This window comes from Typopeltis vanoorti, chromosome 7 (assembly GCF_054136105.1).
Source record: "Typopeltis vanoorti isolate ZY-2024b chromosome 7, IOZ_Tvanoo_1.0, whole genome shotgun sequence".
In the NCBI taxonomy this organism is placed as follows: domain Eukaryota; kingdom Metazoa; phylum Arthropoda; class Arachnida; order Uropygi; family Thelyphonidae; genus Typopeltis; species Typopeltis vanoorti.
Window position 1 is genome coordinate 114,233,798 of NC_143555.1, and position 17,689 is coordinate 114,251,486.

A 17,689-nucleotide genomic window follows, 5' to 3' on the forward strand; every position below is an offset into this window, starting at 1 on the left:
ATTTCAATATCTAAGAAATTTAGAACATCTATAGTAGTTCTTGTCGAAAAGTATGCAACTTGTATACGTTCAATAGGAATTGCTATCGATATTGGGTTCTACTGGGTTCATTGAGAGAGAGAGAGAGAGAGAGAGAGAGAGAGAGAGAGAGAAGAGAAGAGAATCAAAGTCTTTAAAAGATCTTCCAAGTCATTGATGAAACCCTAATATCATTAATAAAAGGCACAACAAATATCGTACTTTGGGATCGTGATTTTTAGTGTTGGCATATGGAAGTAACTCACAAACGTGTACAGAGCTAGAGGTGCATTAAGTTCCGTTTGGGTGAAATTTCAGAAAATTGCAATTCTTAGCATACTTCAGTGTGCCATTTCTTTCGCATATTTTCTTTCTTTTATGACGAATACTTATTATCCTGTTATTATGCTTTTTTGTAGATAATGTCTTTGAGATATTTTCTCGGTGCATAGCATAATTATTACATATTTTAATTTTGATCAATCGATCACCCAAAGGAGCCTCCGTAGCTCTGCTGGTTTTGACGGAACTCTTTGGTTGAAAAGACCTGGGTTCGAATTCCGTATAGGACGTGAGTAACCTTTATCAGGGGCTTTTCAATCAAAGAATTTATTATAGCCGATCTACTACGGAGGTGGTTTCGGGTTTTTCGTTCCTGAAAACAGACAAACCGGTCCCCTGAACACAAGATCTACAGGCATAAAAATATTCTCCTTAAATGATGCAGCAAAGGTTGACAAAAGTGGCAAGTCGGTTGTGTTAATTGCCTAAAACATCTGATTAGGGAATGCAACACGTCTTGGGCTAGAAATGAATGAAACCAGCCTAGATTCAAGCCAGATTAATAAGAGCCTTATGTTACTTCCTTAATACCAGGATCGCTTTTTTCACACCTTTTCTCGCTCGGCTACAAATGATCAGAAGATAACCATCTGTAATATCAATTATGATTTATTTATAGCTGGATAGACAAATAGAAAGATACTCGCATATTTGCTTCATCCTCCTCTTCCTACACACACACACACACACACACACACACACACACACACACACACACACACACACAGACGCTCACACCTCCTTTCTTTTCTATTTCAAAGGATGTTGCATAAATACTATCAAATGACCTATTTTATATTAGTGAGCTGCGTTCGCTTGCTCGCCTGATACTACTTGTATTTAATGTTTAGGGTCAGATAAATTATGATAGGCTAAATTTTGTTGTGGACCTCAGCAGAATTATTGTAATAAATATCAATAATAAAAATTGTTAGTACTAGTTATTATTTTTTGGAAAGAGAGGAGAAGGGGGGGGGTTGCGAAGTACTGAGAATTGCGCGTACGATGATCTTGAGCATTCTCAGTTCGGACTTTCATAAGAGTAAAGTAGGCGGGAGTGCAGGCGCACTTGTCATGATCGAGAGAGAATTTTGCAATTGGTAAAATTCTAAAGCGACATTTATGATTGATATTCCTTCCATCAGTTTTATGCTAACAAATTCGAAATACATAAATGGTGCCTGTTTTCCATTCAGTTCAACATCTGATCTCAGGGTAACGAGAGATTTATGAAGTGTTTGTTATTATTATTATTATTATTATTATTATTATTATTATTGTTATTATAAATTTTTATTTTTCTGTAAACGGTAGTCATGACTAGGTTTTTGAAGGGAGCAAAAAGAAAATTTGAAGAACCGCAGGTGTTTTACAGAAGAGGAAACCAAAACACGATGAATTATATTTATTATTGGTTTAACAAGTTTAGTGCTGATGAAGAACGACCTCAGTGCTTGTTATTAGCAAGCATTGAGGTCCAATTACATATTGGACGGTTAGGAAATTAAAGAAAGTCTTTAATATTTCTGTGCTCATCATAATTCTATCCTCCCCCCCTTTCAGCATCGTAATAAATAAACATTGAATTTTAATCAATCAATGAATTGATTGATTAAAAGTTTAATTAAATATTTAAATAAAATAAATATTAATTTAAATTCTACTTTCAGTATAAAATTTAATTATAATTATTAAAGAGAGATGAGACGTGACAATTAATATAACCTTTGCATAGGGGATACCAGGTTGAAAAATTTTTTCAATCTCTATTAATCTGTTAATTTTAATCTATGCCTAAAGAATTGGGGAGGGCGTTGTTTTGTGTGTAGAAAATGCACAAAACAATTAATCGAAAAACAATTAGCGAAAATGGCAAATAAACGGAAAATAAATGGCAAATAAATTCAAATAAACGGAATTCATGGAAGCAGCATACCATCAAAGCAAGTCAGCCATCAGTAAGTTATCGTAAAATGAATTGAAAGGACAATTTTATGAAAATATCTGACTAACTAATCTAATAAAGTGGGAAGCACCTTGCTAATGAAAAAACCTTTTGATCAAATGAAGAAGAATATAACTTCTGTATCAACTCATGGACATGAATAAATTTAGAGGTTTCAACTGACTAGAGTCATACCAGATGGCAACACAAAATTTTGTTTTGTTAGACAATGAAGAAATTTAATCTTTATAGAAGAAATAAAAATCTTCTTATAAATTAAAATAACGTATTTCCTAGAATCTTTGAGTTGACTGTACTCAGTCCTCGAAATACTTTGTGCTATTTCCTCTTTCAATACGTGTTTTCCTGCTTATGAAGCTGCATACAAATCCCAAATCCATGGGACCTTAAAACATTTTCCTGATATTAGGAATAGTGCACCAAAAATCTCCCCTCTCTCAATTAAATTATATTTCGGGTTTTTAACTTCCCTTTCTTATGAAATAAAACAGGGGGTATACTGATAGATGAATAGACTCATGACTGATAGACTCATGAGTTTCGATTGGATATTGACTTGCCTCATCTCTACAAAAAGAAATACATGTGATTTTAACCTAAAAGGCATAAAATATACTTGTATTTATGTCAAACACTGTTCGTTTATCTCTTATTAATCCTATTTTCTGAAATTCAGAAACCTGATGTGTTTTTCCTAGATATTTAAATCGACATTTTACCATATTATTTTATGCTGCAATTATTTCAAATTATTTACTGAATAAGATATACTAAATTAGATACCTAATCGAATAGATTTCTGGCGTTGATTAATATTGTTACCTGTTGTATTTAATTTTCGGTTTATACATTTGTCCTCCCAAAATTTGTTTACTGTATTTTATGCATAAATAATAAATAATGAGTTTTCTGGTCCCTCGCTAAGGATGTTGGGCACCCGTTATGTCCATCCTTGTTTGCTTTTCTCTCTCTCTCTCTCTCTCTCTCTCTCTCTTTCTCTCTCTCTATCTAACACACACACACACACTATGCATGGTAACATCCTAAAGATATGGCATCATTCTTTTCCTCTGATCCTTGCATAGACAACCAAGACAAATCTTTTTTCTATTCCAAGAAGTGCTCAGATCCTCACTGGCATCACTGAGTTTCGGCAGATTGATATCAGAAAAATTCTCAATCTTGATACCGAGAAGCCCCCCCCCCCCTCCCCAGTTTAGATGGTAAATCTCCAATTGTGCTTAAAACTTGCTCCAGAATTCTTGGTTGTTGGAAGCTTTGTTTGCTTTTATCTCTCTCTCTCTCTCTCTCTCTCTCTTTCTCTCTCTCTATCTAACACACACACACACTATGCATGGTAACATCCTAAAGATATGGCATCATTCTTTTCCTCTGATCCTTGCATAGACAACCAAGACAAATCTTTTCTCTATACCAAGAAGTGCTCAGACCCTCACTGGCATCACTGAGTTTCGGCAGATTGATATCAGAAAAATTCTCAATCTTGATACCGAGAAGCCCCCCCCCCCCCCCAGTTTAGATGGTAAATCTCCAATTGTGCTTAAAACTTGCTCCAGAATTCTTGGTTACCCAGACAAGCTGTCATACTCATTTGGCTTCTACTGAACAGTATGGAAGGCAAACCTTTATTCAATCTGTTCCTAAAATGGAGATGGAAGTATAGCCATTACATTATCATTCTTGCTCACCTCAATACTCTCAAAAGTAATAGTGAAATTCGTTAACGTCCAGCTTTTTCACTATTTTGAGATCCATTAATTAGTTAGGGATCACCGATATGGATTCCACCACGCTCGTTTCACGACAGACCTTCTGGCTTACCTTACCTTCAGACACAAGACAGAAAAGTTTGGAAAACGCACGTAGTTGATTTTGATGTTTGCAACGATTGAGTCTGGCAACACGTCATTATCTAATGGTGTCCCGCCTGCCGTTTATGATTGGATTGCCAGTTCTCTCTCTCTGGTCGTTCACTGCGAGTGCTGGCTCACGGTTTCCACTAATAGGAGTTCTTCATAAATGTTGAATACCCCAAGAGCTATGTGTTCTCAACCACACACGCTTTCTCCTACACATGAATGACGTTCTCTCACTAGCCATAAATGATATCAATAATTTTGCTCGTGATAGTATGCACTACATCATTCTTCATTCGAGAAACCTTATAGTAATCAAATGTTTGAGCTTCGAAATGTTAAATGAGCAATGCCAAACATTGATTTCTTCACAATTCTCAAGTCGGGTGAAAATAATCTAGCGAAGTTCCAAGCCATAAAAAAAAACATCCTGTCATTTTATCATTCCTCGATTTCCTTCTTACTTTCTGATAATGTTTCGGTCGCCATCAAGATCATTTTTCCTCTTCGTAGGCTGACTTTCATATCTATGCATTACATACGTATTCTCCTTAGTCTAAAAATGGTGTCCTCTTTCATTCAAAACATTACTTTTCGTCTGCACAACTTCTAAAACTTTATAAATTACAAATCCATCCAACTTTAGAATACGATTCTCACATGTGCATGGTAAACCAAAAAAAACTCCCTGAGAATGATTAATGCTATTCGGAAGAGAGCAATCCGCTTTCTTAAAGAAGTTCTGTTTCGTATTATCTTTTTTATAAGTATTTTCATGGCTGTTGCTCCACTAAACTGGCCACTCTTCTTCTTCCTCTGCCACTATCCTTCCTTGAATGATACAAGAACACTAACAGCCGCTGTTCAACATCCATTCACAGGTTAACTCCAAACTTATCGAACCAAATTTTCATCCTCATCCTTTAATTTCATCAACCTCTGTTCTCTGGAATAGCCTTCTCCATATCGTTTTCGCCAGTGAATACAAGCCCCAACTTATCAAGAAAATACATTAACCGATTTTTCCTTTCTCTCTAACCACTTGCCCCGACACTCAGCTCTCTTTGTGCTAGACGTTTTGTGGCCTGTGTGAGAATGATATAAAAAAAAAATTAAAAAGAGCTTCTTAATAATGTCTTATGGGCATCAAAATTTACTCGCTGCATGTATTCACTGTGAACTGAATGCTTTTCATTAATGTCGTAGTAATTGAAAGATATTTTTTCCTATGTATTATATGACTTCTTTATGTTGATTTATTTTGGTCTTAGTCATTTCAAGAATACTAATTTTTAATTCTTTTTTCCAGCAAAAATTATAGATGAAATAATATACTGATAATAGCAATCATTTATCGATATATACTAGTATTTAAAGCATTTAAAACGGCTTATCTTATGTTCGAAATGCGCTCTCAGAGTTAAGTGTCCCTTGTTTTTTTCGTAACAGAATGAGATAAGCATTTTTTTTTACCTCGCAACAGAATGAGTTAAGTGTTCCACTTTCTGACATGACAGTAACAAAAGCGTTCGTTGCTTTTTTTCTTCTTTTTATGACCTTACTACTTCATAAAGCAGTTTATGATTTCTTTGGGCAATGCCTGACCAACGAGACAATATATGATATAGAATTTTGCCTACAGACAGTGTTTCTCGGCCAGTTGAATCGGACACCTCATTCTTCTTCAAGTTTTAATGGTGTTAGCGAGTGGTTCTTGAGAGGAGAAAACGAGGGATCTAAATCGAGGGATGACAGATAATTTTAAAGAAAGCGTTCACAGTGTTATAAAGAATAAGCATTGCTCAACCTTTCGCATACCACTACATCTATATTTTAGAACAATATTCAGAATACAGTTGTTCATAAACATCTGAATGTTAGGATTTCTAAAATATCTTTTGGCAATAAAAAGGATTCCAACTTTTAAAACTGAAGAAAAAGAATACTTACATATATGGCCTCAGAGCACGTCTCTATATAATTCGAAATAATTAAACATCATATGAACCTCATATAGAAAACAAAACACAATAAGCTGTTAATTAGACAGCAGTACTATCCCACAGAACTATTCCACTAAAGGAACAAAATTGTAATTTTAACACGGACCACCAATCAAATACTAATTAGTATAAAATTCACTTATCAACATCACAATTGAAGGCCAACTTTTATGGGTTTCGTGCGTTATTCAGGTCCCGAATTTTTAGTACACTGTATCACAGCAATAGAGATGAATAAAAAAAAAAACTACTCTGAATCATAGTTTTAAATAATTAAGAGTTTGCAGAAAAGAATGAACTAGGCAAGTAAAAATGGTAAAATGAATTTTAATATAATGTACTATGCATAATTTTATTGAGTCTTACTATTTGACTGAGAATTCATTTGAATATTTTTCAAGTTACACCTGTTGGAAGTAAATTAGTAAGTTTATGCATCTCATATTTACAACTAATAAAAATCAGAAAAGAATCAAGTATTTTCTTCATGATTTCAGAGTTTGCCGGAAAAAATAATAACTTTTATACCTATGCAGAATTCGTAAAGATCCTAGTAAAGTATAAACTACATACTTAGCGGATGTAAAGTTTCAGTATTTATGGGAATCGTATAAAGAATTGTATAATGATTATTGAATGTATAATAAAATTTTACGATACTTAAGTTTCCTTTGATACACTGTAGGTTCGAATCCCAAGTATACTTATTTGTGGTTTGAGCTAGTGGACAGCTTTGGTATTCTAATTATGAAGCTTATAGTATCAGTCTGTGAACTGTGTTTACAGATCGACTAGTCCGCCTATTTTACAGAAGAAAAACTATATTTCCCAGGATGGAAAAAGAAAATATAAATCCTACCACACCATCTCGGAACGGCTGACCTATCATTGGATGAAAAGGCCAGAAAGTATTCCACACGCATTCTTGAAGGATTCGAACCAGGATATTTTCAACGAAGGTTACACAGAGTTATTTTGTGTGTGTGTGTGTGTGTGTGTGTGTGTGTGTGTGTGTGTGTGTGTGTGATGAATTGGCTGTTCTCTTTCTGATCAATTGTTCCAAATAAAAAAGACAGCAAAACCCCAACTTTTTTTTTTTTTAATTTTGGAAAAGGGGAGGAGTGGGGCGTTGAGTTCAATCGGGTCGTTTGGATCGCTAAGTAGTTTAACAAACAGCTCAAAACTGAATAAGTTCTCTTTCCCACTTCAAACTGTTATCTAATTGTGCAATGCGTATCCCATTTCGCTATAAGAAAATAATTGGTTGGGACGGAAATCGATAAATAAACAGATCAAGAAAGGACTAGAAAGGGAGCCGTGGAATTATCCAAAATACTTTACGTAAGAAAAAAATCTGACAAATTTCGAACAATAAGGAACTACAATTGCAGTATATAGGAACAGAGTAGAAAGCAAGTCCTTAAGCATGTAAGTTCGCAAATTATCGAAGTGCGGGAAAACACAGAGATAACTGTGCTCTTAGTTATGCGTGGGTCACGCTATGAAAAAAGCCTTGTCAAGTAAATGGGCTGGAGAGTGTTCAGACAAGAACAGAAGCAACACACTGAGAGATACTCACGTGTCATTCAGACTTGTAACGACTCAATATCTTGAAGGGGAGGGAGGAATGGACTGACTGATGTTCTGTTTTACCAATGAATGTTGTGGGGTCCGGTTCTCATAATCTAGAGGAAACACGGTCCCCCATGACCTCCCTTTTTTCGCTAGATACACTATAATGTTCGGACTAAGATAAGAAAGGATTCTTTACCATGGCTTGCTGCCAAGTTTTTGTTACATTGGCTTCTGACGTGGGAATAAAGGAGAAGAAGAATTGAAAAGCATGCAACTGTTCAGCTAAATCATATCTTTAATAGTGTTTGCTTTTTTTGCCACATTGTTTCCTTTGCTAGATTTCAGGCAGTTGAAAAAAACATAAGTATAAAAACATAAGTTTGTTTTCCAAACAAACGACGCACGCTCATGGAAGGTAGTTGAAGGTATATTGAGAGTATTTAATATAATTTAATATGCTTTATTGCTTTTCTATCAGATAATTAGTATTATTCAACGCATCGCTTCCTACGTATGTTAATATTTATTCGTCAAATGCAAGATGTCGATCATTTTGCTATTTTAAGAAACATAGTTCTTGATTAGCCAATGTACAACGAATCAAATACAACTCTGATAAATGCATAAAAACAATTTTTAGTTCATAGATGATAACATATATAAAGTTCATAATTTTTATACACAAAAAAGTGTCTAGTAAAATCATGCATAAGTTAATCTACATGATGAAACAAGAAAGGAGGAAGTAAATTACGTATAATAAATAGACATCTTTCTTTAAAGAAAAATAACACGAGAATTAGACTTTAATAGGTCCCATTAGTACAGTTTATATTTACTACAAAGTGATTCACTATGATCTTTGATTTTGTGCGTTAGAACTTACTTATTACACCTACCAATACGTTTTTTCTCTGATGATTTATTTTAAGCATTAGCACGCATTAAAATCACGTAACCAATATGTCTGCTATAGCTTAAAGAATTATGATGAAATTTGAAATTTCAGATCTTTTAAAACTTGTCGAGTTACTTCAGTCCTTTCAAATGAACACAAGCTATCTGGTCGCACGCATAAGTGAAAAGGTTCCCTTCAATATAGGCAAACTAGATGGAAAACATACGGAATTAATGGGCATGATACACTTGTTCCATAGCCTTAATTGACTTAGCGTGACTCTTAACAACAACATCAATCATTTTAATTTTCGCTTCGATAAAAGAACTTACAAGAGTTAGGTAACAAACACTTTTTATATATTAGTGTGGAGAAACACAAAGGTATATTTCTCCATACTTATATACTTATTTGTACTAATATGCTTACTAATACTTAAATATAAAGAGCCAATAGGATTCATTTCGGCGATATAAACATTCTTCAAATTAAGGGGATATTAAATCCCACATTGTTTTAAAACCGAATAAGAAACTCAAAGATTGGAATCAGAGAGTTTCACGCCGAATACAGTATAATTATAAAAAAATATAAAAATAATAACTATAAAAGTATCGGCGATTACTAGCATGAGGTAATGCAAGTAGTCCTAGTACGTAGTACAATCTCGGGCAACTCGCAGCAAGGTATTTGTTTGGTCTCGGGCAACTCACAGCAAGGTTGGTATTTATTTGGTCTAGCTACTCACTGATGAAGCCTCAAAAAAGGCTGAAACCGGTCTGGGTAGTGACCTCCTACCATAATGTGTTTTTACATTATGGAAAATACCAAGAATAGCGATCAGAACTTTACCACCTTTGCTGCGAGTTGCCCGAGATTGTACTACGTACTAGGACTACTTGCATTGGCTCACGCTAGTAATCGCCGATACTTTTATAGTTTACTATATTCGGCATGAAACTCTCTGATTCCAATCTTTGAGTTTCTTATTCGGTTTTAAAACAATGTGGGATTTAATATCCCCTTAATTTAAATAATGCTTACTAATATACTTATTGTTTCAAATTAATTTTTCCAAAGAGGGAGATAGAATACATTTCACTCCTACACAAGTGCACAACGGAAAAGTCAATAGCAAAATAAGTATGTAAAATTATATGCTCAGCATTAGCCCGTTTCGTATATTAAGATTATACGATTAATTATAAAGAGATAATTCAAATTGTTGAATGCAGGCTGAAATAGACTTTGGTCAATAAAGATTAGAAAAGATTCCTAATATTAAACTTTTTAAACTCCATTCTATCAAAAATAGAAATCGACATACTGGCATCTCGAAAACAAAGAAGTGAGGTAGATTTCATTTTACAATTTTTAGGCATATAGATTATACAAAAATATTAAAGAAGATTTTAAATTTCTACAATTATAGGCTGCACATACGAGTAAAACTTGTATATCATTAAGAATAAAATCTCTTAAAATTATATTTATAATAATGTGAGCACTCTCAGTCCATAGACCTATAACTAACGAAAACTTTATGAAAAGAAAATGCCAACTCACAGATTTTATATAAAGATTTTGCTCAGATGTTTATATAATTATAAAATTACAATATATAAGTTTTCTATAAAAATCCCTTGTTCGTCTTTGACCGATAAGCTAATGGAAAAGGAAATGTCTGAGGAGAGAAGTTCACTTTCTTGAAACTTCCGAAAACAGACACATCGGACGAAGAACAAGCGCAAATAACAGGTATGATACACTGAACTCACATCGTATCTGGGTTTTCCGTAATGTCAACCGATGCACCAAAAGGAATGGCAGGCGATTCCCACAGTGAAACTGGATATGTTTGAATTGTCGTCAAGTGATGTACTAACTTTTTCCCAAAGGCGTTCTACAGCAATGTTTTCCAACCGATGGATAGGAAAATATTTCTGTCCACGAAACTTTTACACTAAATATCCTCACTTCTTAAAGCATATGAACTAGAAAAAAAAACTATTGCAGGACAAATTGAATTTGAATCTTAACTTACTGTTATTTACATGCATTCCCAGGTTAGTCATTTTTTACATGGTGAAGTTTGTAATTTTTTACATGGTGGGAGAAACCTAAATCGCAGAAAGAAACACATTGCCACCTGTATACATGACTGCAAACTAGCTGGCACTGCATTGTCTAAAGATAGGCCAGAAAATTTCTCCCAAGATTCGAACCGGAATCTCTTTCAAAGACAACTGATGCATGACAAACGATTTCTGAATATGTTGTATACTGATACCGCTAGGAGTTCAAGATTAAAAGGAGAGAGAGAGAGAGAGAGAGAGAGAGAAGAAGAAGAAGCTTATTAGCATATAGCTTAAATAACTGCGAGTTGTTATCCTGTATGTAGATGTTTGAGAAAAAGGAAGACTTTTACACCTGCTAATTCAGTTCACAGTTAATATCCTGTAAGTTCACACTTATAAGCCTTTACCTGGAGTAAAGGCATATAAGTGTGAGCTTACATTGAATGCGATAAAGAGCGAAGTCAAAGAGTAGATTTCAGATTTACTTAATTCCCCCCCCCCCTATTTCTTCTGGATAGAATTGCGAACAGGATGTTACTTGAAGGTTATGGACCCTGTAAGAGATCTGAGACTCGTGCGCAATAACTAGTCCAAGAGAAAGAAATATAGTGCTGAACATCTATAGAGATATATGCTCGTAGGTATGTTTATGCTGGAAAAGCTAGAGGTTAATCTGGTTTTATACGAAGATCTAGGTATTAAGCATGAAACTGCTGGAAATACAAAGCGTAAAACGGAGGGAACTCATCATTTATTTAACTGATTCTGGTTATTTAGTTGCATTTATTTCCAAGCAGCATTTTAATTTTAATATCAGTAAGGCGCTTCGAGTTTCATTAACCCTTATTATTAATGTATTTATCTACAGTACGTTAAATCACTGGCATAATAAGAGTTACAAACATGTACTGTATGCAAAAGTCTGATTCATATATTCAAAACACTAACTACTGTTGTATTATTCTTATGCTGGATTTCTTTAGAATCAAGTCTGTAAACTCGCCTTCAACTGAAAAGCCCTTTAGAGGTTTTTCTGCGTGTCGGATCACTTACGCTAATAAGTCCGTATATAAAGTATTTACTGACTGTGTAAGCGTTAGCACTTATTTTTACGAGTAGCCTGTCTTTAAAGGCAAGCGAAACATACCGTGAACATCCAAAAACCACCTATTCGAGGTTGCAACAGTAAAAAGGTTCCGCAGGTCGCCCCTTAGATAGTACGAGTGACTGATCCTGATGATAGTACATCACGAGGTGTCCCGATCAGCTCACGTATAATCTTGCTGCCATGTATTTTTCCGTACCATTTCTAAAGGAAGGCCGTATTGTGTGATATGTGTGTGGGGAGGGGGGATTTTGTCGAAGCCATTACAGAAAGGAGACTAAGTGCTCCCTACATGGGTGGCTTGTCAAAGGTGTTGCCTTCCAATAAATGTCATTACTTTTTCATTAATTATTCACTAAAATTAGCCTATAAAAGAAAATAATATTATGAGTATGTCATTAGAGTTATAAAACCTCCCTCAGAAATAACACAGAACACATAACTATAAAGAGCACAAAATCCTACTAAAATCATCACTGCTACAGCAACATTCGCAACACAAACAAACATAAATTATGTGAACTTCTGCTATTAAAGGAACCTTAATTAACAGTTACAGCGACGCGACCACTATGCATGACTGTCAAAAACTACACTCTGCACGATTTCTTCAGCCCAAGGGAGCACTTATGCCTTTGTGCGATCTGATATTCCATTCTCTGGTTTACGCTTTCCTTGCTCCATAAAACTTCTGTCTTTACCCCCATCCCAATTTGGAAATCATCATATTGTCATCTTCCATTTTTATCCCTGAACCTAATTTTCCTATAACCCAATTCCTAATTTTCCTATCCAAAATTTTTCCTATCCAAATCATGAAGTCATTTTTAAATGGTTTTAATGTCTGCAAATCCACCTACAGAGCTGAAAGGGATGCAAGAGTATTCTCTGTAAGCAACGACTAACACATGCTCTCCATCTAACAACCCAGCCTCTGTGAGTGACTGAGAGGAAAGAGTGGGCGACTCCGTTAAGTGCGAACGGTGGACGTCCTACTTGACGCTCTGTAGGACAAGGCCGCGAGTGACTGAAAGAAGAGAAATTTACTCAACAATAGAGCCTCCGAAGCTCAGTCGAAGCCCTTTGGTTGAAAAAACCTGAGTTCGATTCCCGTCGAAGACGTGAGGAACCTTTATCTGGTGTCTTTCGAATAAAGGTGAGTTAGCCAGTCTCACACTAAGGTAAGGCTTTTGTTTTCCTTTTTTTTTTTTTTTCACCAGAAAACTCGGGTTTTTCATCCCCCAGAACAGGCAAACATGGATTATAGTCATGAATACTTATGTCCCAGCCATAGGTCTGATTCGTCGGCAGTATGCCGTTCCCAAGCCTGGATAAAAATTGGTGTTCGTAAGATGGCGCCGTACTATCCCATACAGGACTCACGGCGGCTGTATCATCATACGCTAAATAAATGCACAACAATCTGAGTTACCCGAGAAGAGGAGTAATCCTACGTTATTCTTGGAAAGAGAACTGGCTAAGAAAAGATCAAGGGGAATTGAGAGATTGTCTAGTATCCCGGAATATAGATAGACAGTTCTAACTGCTGTTAGATCTTGTTGTTTACCGGCTAAGTTTACACTTACCATATAAACACCAGCTCGGATCGAGTTACTAGAATGAAACTTTTCATTTCCCGCCCTATTTAAAAGTCTACAGCCATGTATATCATGGTTTAACAACAACTGTATCAAGACAGTTCAAGGGAAAAAATCGCAAGTGGCATGAAAAGAACTTCGCCTTCATTCTCAGCTTACGCTGAAAAACACGAAAACAACTAAAAAAAAAAAAATCCTAAATCTGACTTTCAAGGGGCCAAACATACAACCTTAACGATTATACAAATAGTAGACGAGCCGTCTGGTACTTTACAAATGCAAATGGGAACAATCTCTACTCATTTGTGGTTCCAACTCTTTCTCACCCAGATCACACTCAACATCTAAAGATAAAGCTAACGTTCTGATATTGTTCTTCTCTTCCAACCTCTGCAAAGATGATCAAGATGATCGAATTAAACCACTTTTACCATGTCAGAAACAGTGTTCCACAGTCTTTCGTTAGGTCAGAAAAACATCAGAAGAATCTTGAATAGCCTAGATATCAAAAAAGCACCTTCTGATCTTCATCTATTAGCCTCCTCAACTCAACTGTACTTGAAACTTGTGATGTGAAATTAACACCCATCTTGTGTCGTCTTTATAATCTTGTAAATTTAACTGGTACACACAAGTGCACACGCACACACAGAGTAATTTAACATTTCTTGGATGACAGTGCTGATATGTTCTTATTTTACAATGGCATTTCTGCGTTACTCAAGAGAAAGAGTCCGAATTTGTTTTATGTTAATACCAAGCATAAAAAAGTGTCGTATATTAATGCTGTTATCCTGGGTAGGCTAAAGGTTTATCGAAGTAGCACTGAATCACATGAATTGGATGATCAACTGATACAATTTTGAGTCGTTTATATGCATCAATATAAATTTATTGAACCCACTAAATTTGTGTGTGTGTGTGTGTGTGTGTGTGTGTGTGTGTGTGTGTGTGTGTGTGTGTGTGTGTGTGTGTGTGTGTGTGTGTTCGCATATAGACTGCAGAATGATACTAACCGTCTTCTTATTTTTCAAAGGGGTATCGCACATTCTGAGGAACCAACGAATCTTGTATTAGACTCTCATCATAACAACGCTATCACTGGGGGAGATTTTCCTAATATAAACGTTCCACTCCGAAGAAAGCAGAGACGTTTAGTGAGAGACAATCCAGGATCACTGTTAGCAATAGCCAAAGGAATGAAGTCCGCCATTACCGAGTGTAAATATCAATTCCGCGACAGAAGGTGGAACTGTCCGACGACTGACTACATGAGGGGAAAGTCCGTATTTGGAAAAATAGTTAATAGAGGTAAGTTATGTAGCATTTGGGTCTCATCACAAAAAAGTCAGTGGGAATAAGATTGTAGTATTTTTTTAAAATTATTCATAACCATGCTGGTAATTTGTTAATACGTTATGTGGTAAGTGCTCCTGTTGTTTTATATGAAGTCTGTTTAGAAAGTATCTGGAGTAGATGAATATTTCGATCTCAATCGCGCTCGATATTATGAGGTCTGTTCAAAGGGCTTAAAGGTGTCCGTATATTTGACACCACATCCAGGCCATTAACACGAATTCGATGCAATGTTTACACGTCGAAAAGTGTCCTCTTCATGAAGCATTAGTATATTGTGTTTAATTTTAGGATTCAATCGAAGCCAAAAATTAGGGAGTCTTTAACAGGAATAAACGCAAAAATATAATATCGGTGATAGTGCTATTCCGTAGATGTGCATTGCACACCTAGCCTACCCTGAATATACGCCCCTGATATATATATATATATATATATATATATATATATATATATATTTTCTTTCAAGTTCATCATAGCACACATGGATATTAGAAGTTTGTGGTCAGTCTACGAGGTGTTGGCGGCCTTCATCCGCGTTGATAGAGAAGAGAACGTGACTAGAGAGAGCCGGCCCTGGTTGTGTTGTAGGAAATGTCTCTCTTTGGTGTTCTTCCATGCGTAAAAGGATGGATTTAGCTGTCTGGCCGTAGTATGGTTTGCCATAATCACACAAAATATTATAGACTCCTGGATATTGAGTAAGAAGATGTTTCATTTTAGGTCTACTTAGTATGGATCGAAGTTTAGGAAACGTGGAGAAGCAAGTTCTAATGTTGAATTTCTGAAGCATTTTGGCTAGTTTTGGGAAGAGAGAGAGAGCTGATGTATGGTAACGAAATAAAAGTTCTTGGTAGAGAAGAATCTTCAAAAGCAGTTGAGTGGTGGACAGAGAGAAATTTATTAATCTTTTTAAGAGAGAATCCATTGTTAACAAAAGACATTTGAAGAAAATTGAGTTCATATTCAATTTCTGTTTCATCTGTTAATAAAGATCTAGCTCGATGTGCCAGGGTTGAAATAATACCAAAGGTTTGTGGAGGGTAGTGATGGGAAGAAGCATGAAGTTATCTGTCTGTGTGAGCGGGTTTTCTAAAAATGGAGATTTTGATATTTTCAGCGCATCTCGTAAGTTTTAAGTCCAGAAAGGGGAGACAGTTGTCGGATTCCAGTTCACATGTGAAATTGATTTTCTGATGAAACTTGTTCAGGTGGTTCAGAAAAAAATGTTATTAATGAAAAGAATACTACTGTCATCTTAAATAGATTGAATTACATAACAAAAGTTTGGAACTACTAAACACTGACACTTACTCTGAAGTAAATAGTGATCCTACAAAAGAACTCTACACAATAGGACCAATAATTTACTGAAAACCACCTCAGAATTAACAAGAAACATCCGTCTTTCTCTTAGGTCGATTCATCCTCTAATCTCTAGGTTATATGGACTCCCTAAGATCCATAAATTAAACTCTCCACTAAGACCAATCGTTGAAGGCATAAACTCCCCTACTTACAACCTTTCTAAATACCTCGCATCCTTTTTAAAAAACCTTTGTGGTACTTCCTTTTCTCATGTAAAAAATTCAGCTGATTTTTTCTCCAAAATAAAAGACATCAAACTCAACACATCAGATTTAATGGCAAGTTTCGATATTGTTTCCACTCTTCACGAATGTACCTACTCAAGAAGTTCTAAACCTTCTCCAGAAGAAACTATCCAATTTTTTTCCCCTTACTTTCTCGCTGTGTGAACTCAGGATACTTCAAATACGATAATAGGATTTATAAACAAAACTCAGGTTTAGCTATGGGCAGTCCGCTCTCTCCGATTCTTGTTGCCATATTTCTTAAGGATTTTGAAGAAAAAGCAATTAATTCCTCGACTCTTAAACCTAAAACATGGTACCGTTATATTGACGATGTATTTATCATCTGGGAACACGGTGTCGACAACCTCAACTTTTTTCTGAACCACCTGAACAAGTTTCATCAGAAAATCAATTTCACATGTGAACTGGAATCCGACAACTGTCTCCCCTTTTTGGACTTAAAACTTACGAGATGCGCTGAAAATATCAAAATCTCCATTTTTAGAAAACCCACTCACACAGACAGATATCTTCATGCTTCTTCCCATCACTACCCTCCACAAACCTTTGGTATTATTTCAACCCTGGCACATCGAGCCAGATCTTTATTAACAGATGAAACAGAAATTGAATATGAACTCAATTTTCTTCAAAGGTCTTTTGTTAACAATGGATTCTCTCTTAAAAAGATTAATAAATTTCTCTCTGTCCACCGCTCAACTGCTTTTGAAGATTCTTCTCTACCAAGAACTTTTATTTCGTTACCATACATCAGCTCTCTCTCTCTTCCCAAAACTAGCCAAAATGCTTCAGAAATTCAACATTAGAACTTGCTTCTCTAAGTTTCCTAAACTTCGATCCATACTAAGTAGACCTAATGAAACATCTTCCTACTCAGTATCGAGGAGTCTATGAGATTTTGTGTGATTGTGGCAAACCATACTACGGCCAGACAGCTAAATTCATCCTTTTACGCATGGAAGAACACCAAAGAGAGATATTTCCTACAACAGAACTAGGGCCGGCTCTCTCTCTAGTCACGTTCTCTTCTCTATCAACTCGGATGAAGGCCGCCAACACCTCGTAGACTGGCCACAAACTTCTAATATCCATGTGTGCTATGATGAACTTGAAAGAAGAATAGTTCAATCTAGAGAAATATCGCTTGATTCATCTCATATTAATAACAGCCTTAGCTACAATATTTCTGATGCACACATTGCCACTGTCCAATACTGGCGCACTCGTGTCAGCTTACGCACGTAGTCAACTTCATTT

General features: G+C 35.6%; 1 protein-coding gene across 1 annotated transcript in view; it reads left to right on the plus strand.

Annotated features, from left to right (window-relative positions):
- LOC150104983 (protein Wnt-1-like) overlaps positions 1-17,689 on the plus strand; it is a 113,908-nt gene that overhangs the window by 25,943 nt on the left and 70,276 nt on the right. The window contains exon 2 of the mRNA XM_090396087.1: positions 14,497-14,771. Within this exon, the coding sequence (XP_090252213.1) occupies positions 14,497-14,771 (275 nt within the window). The remainder of the gene's footprint in view (positions 1-14,496; positions 14,772-17,689) is intronic.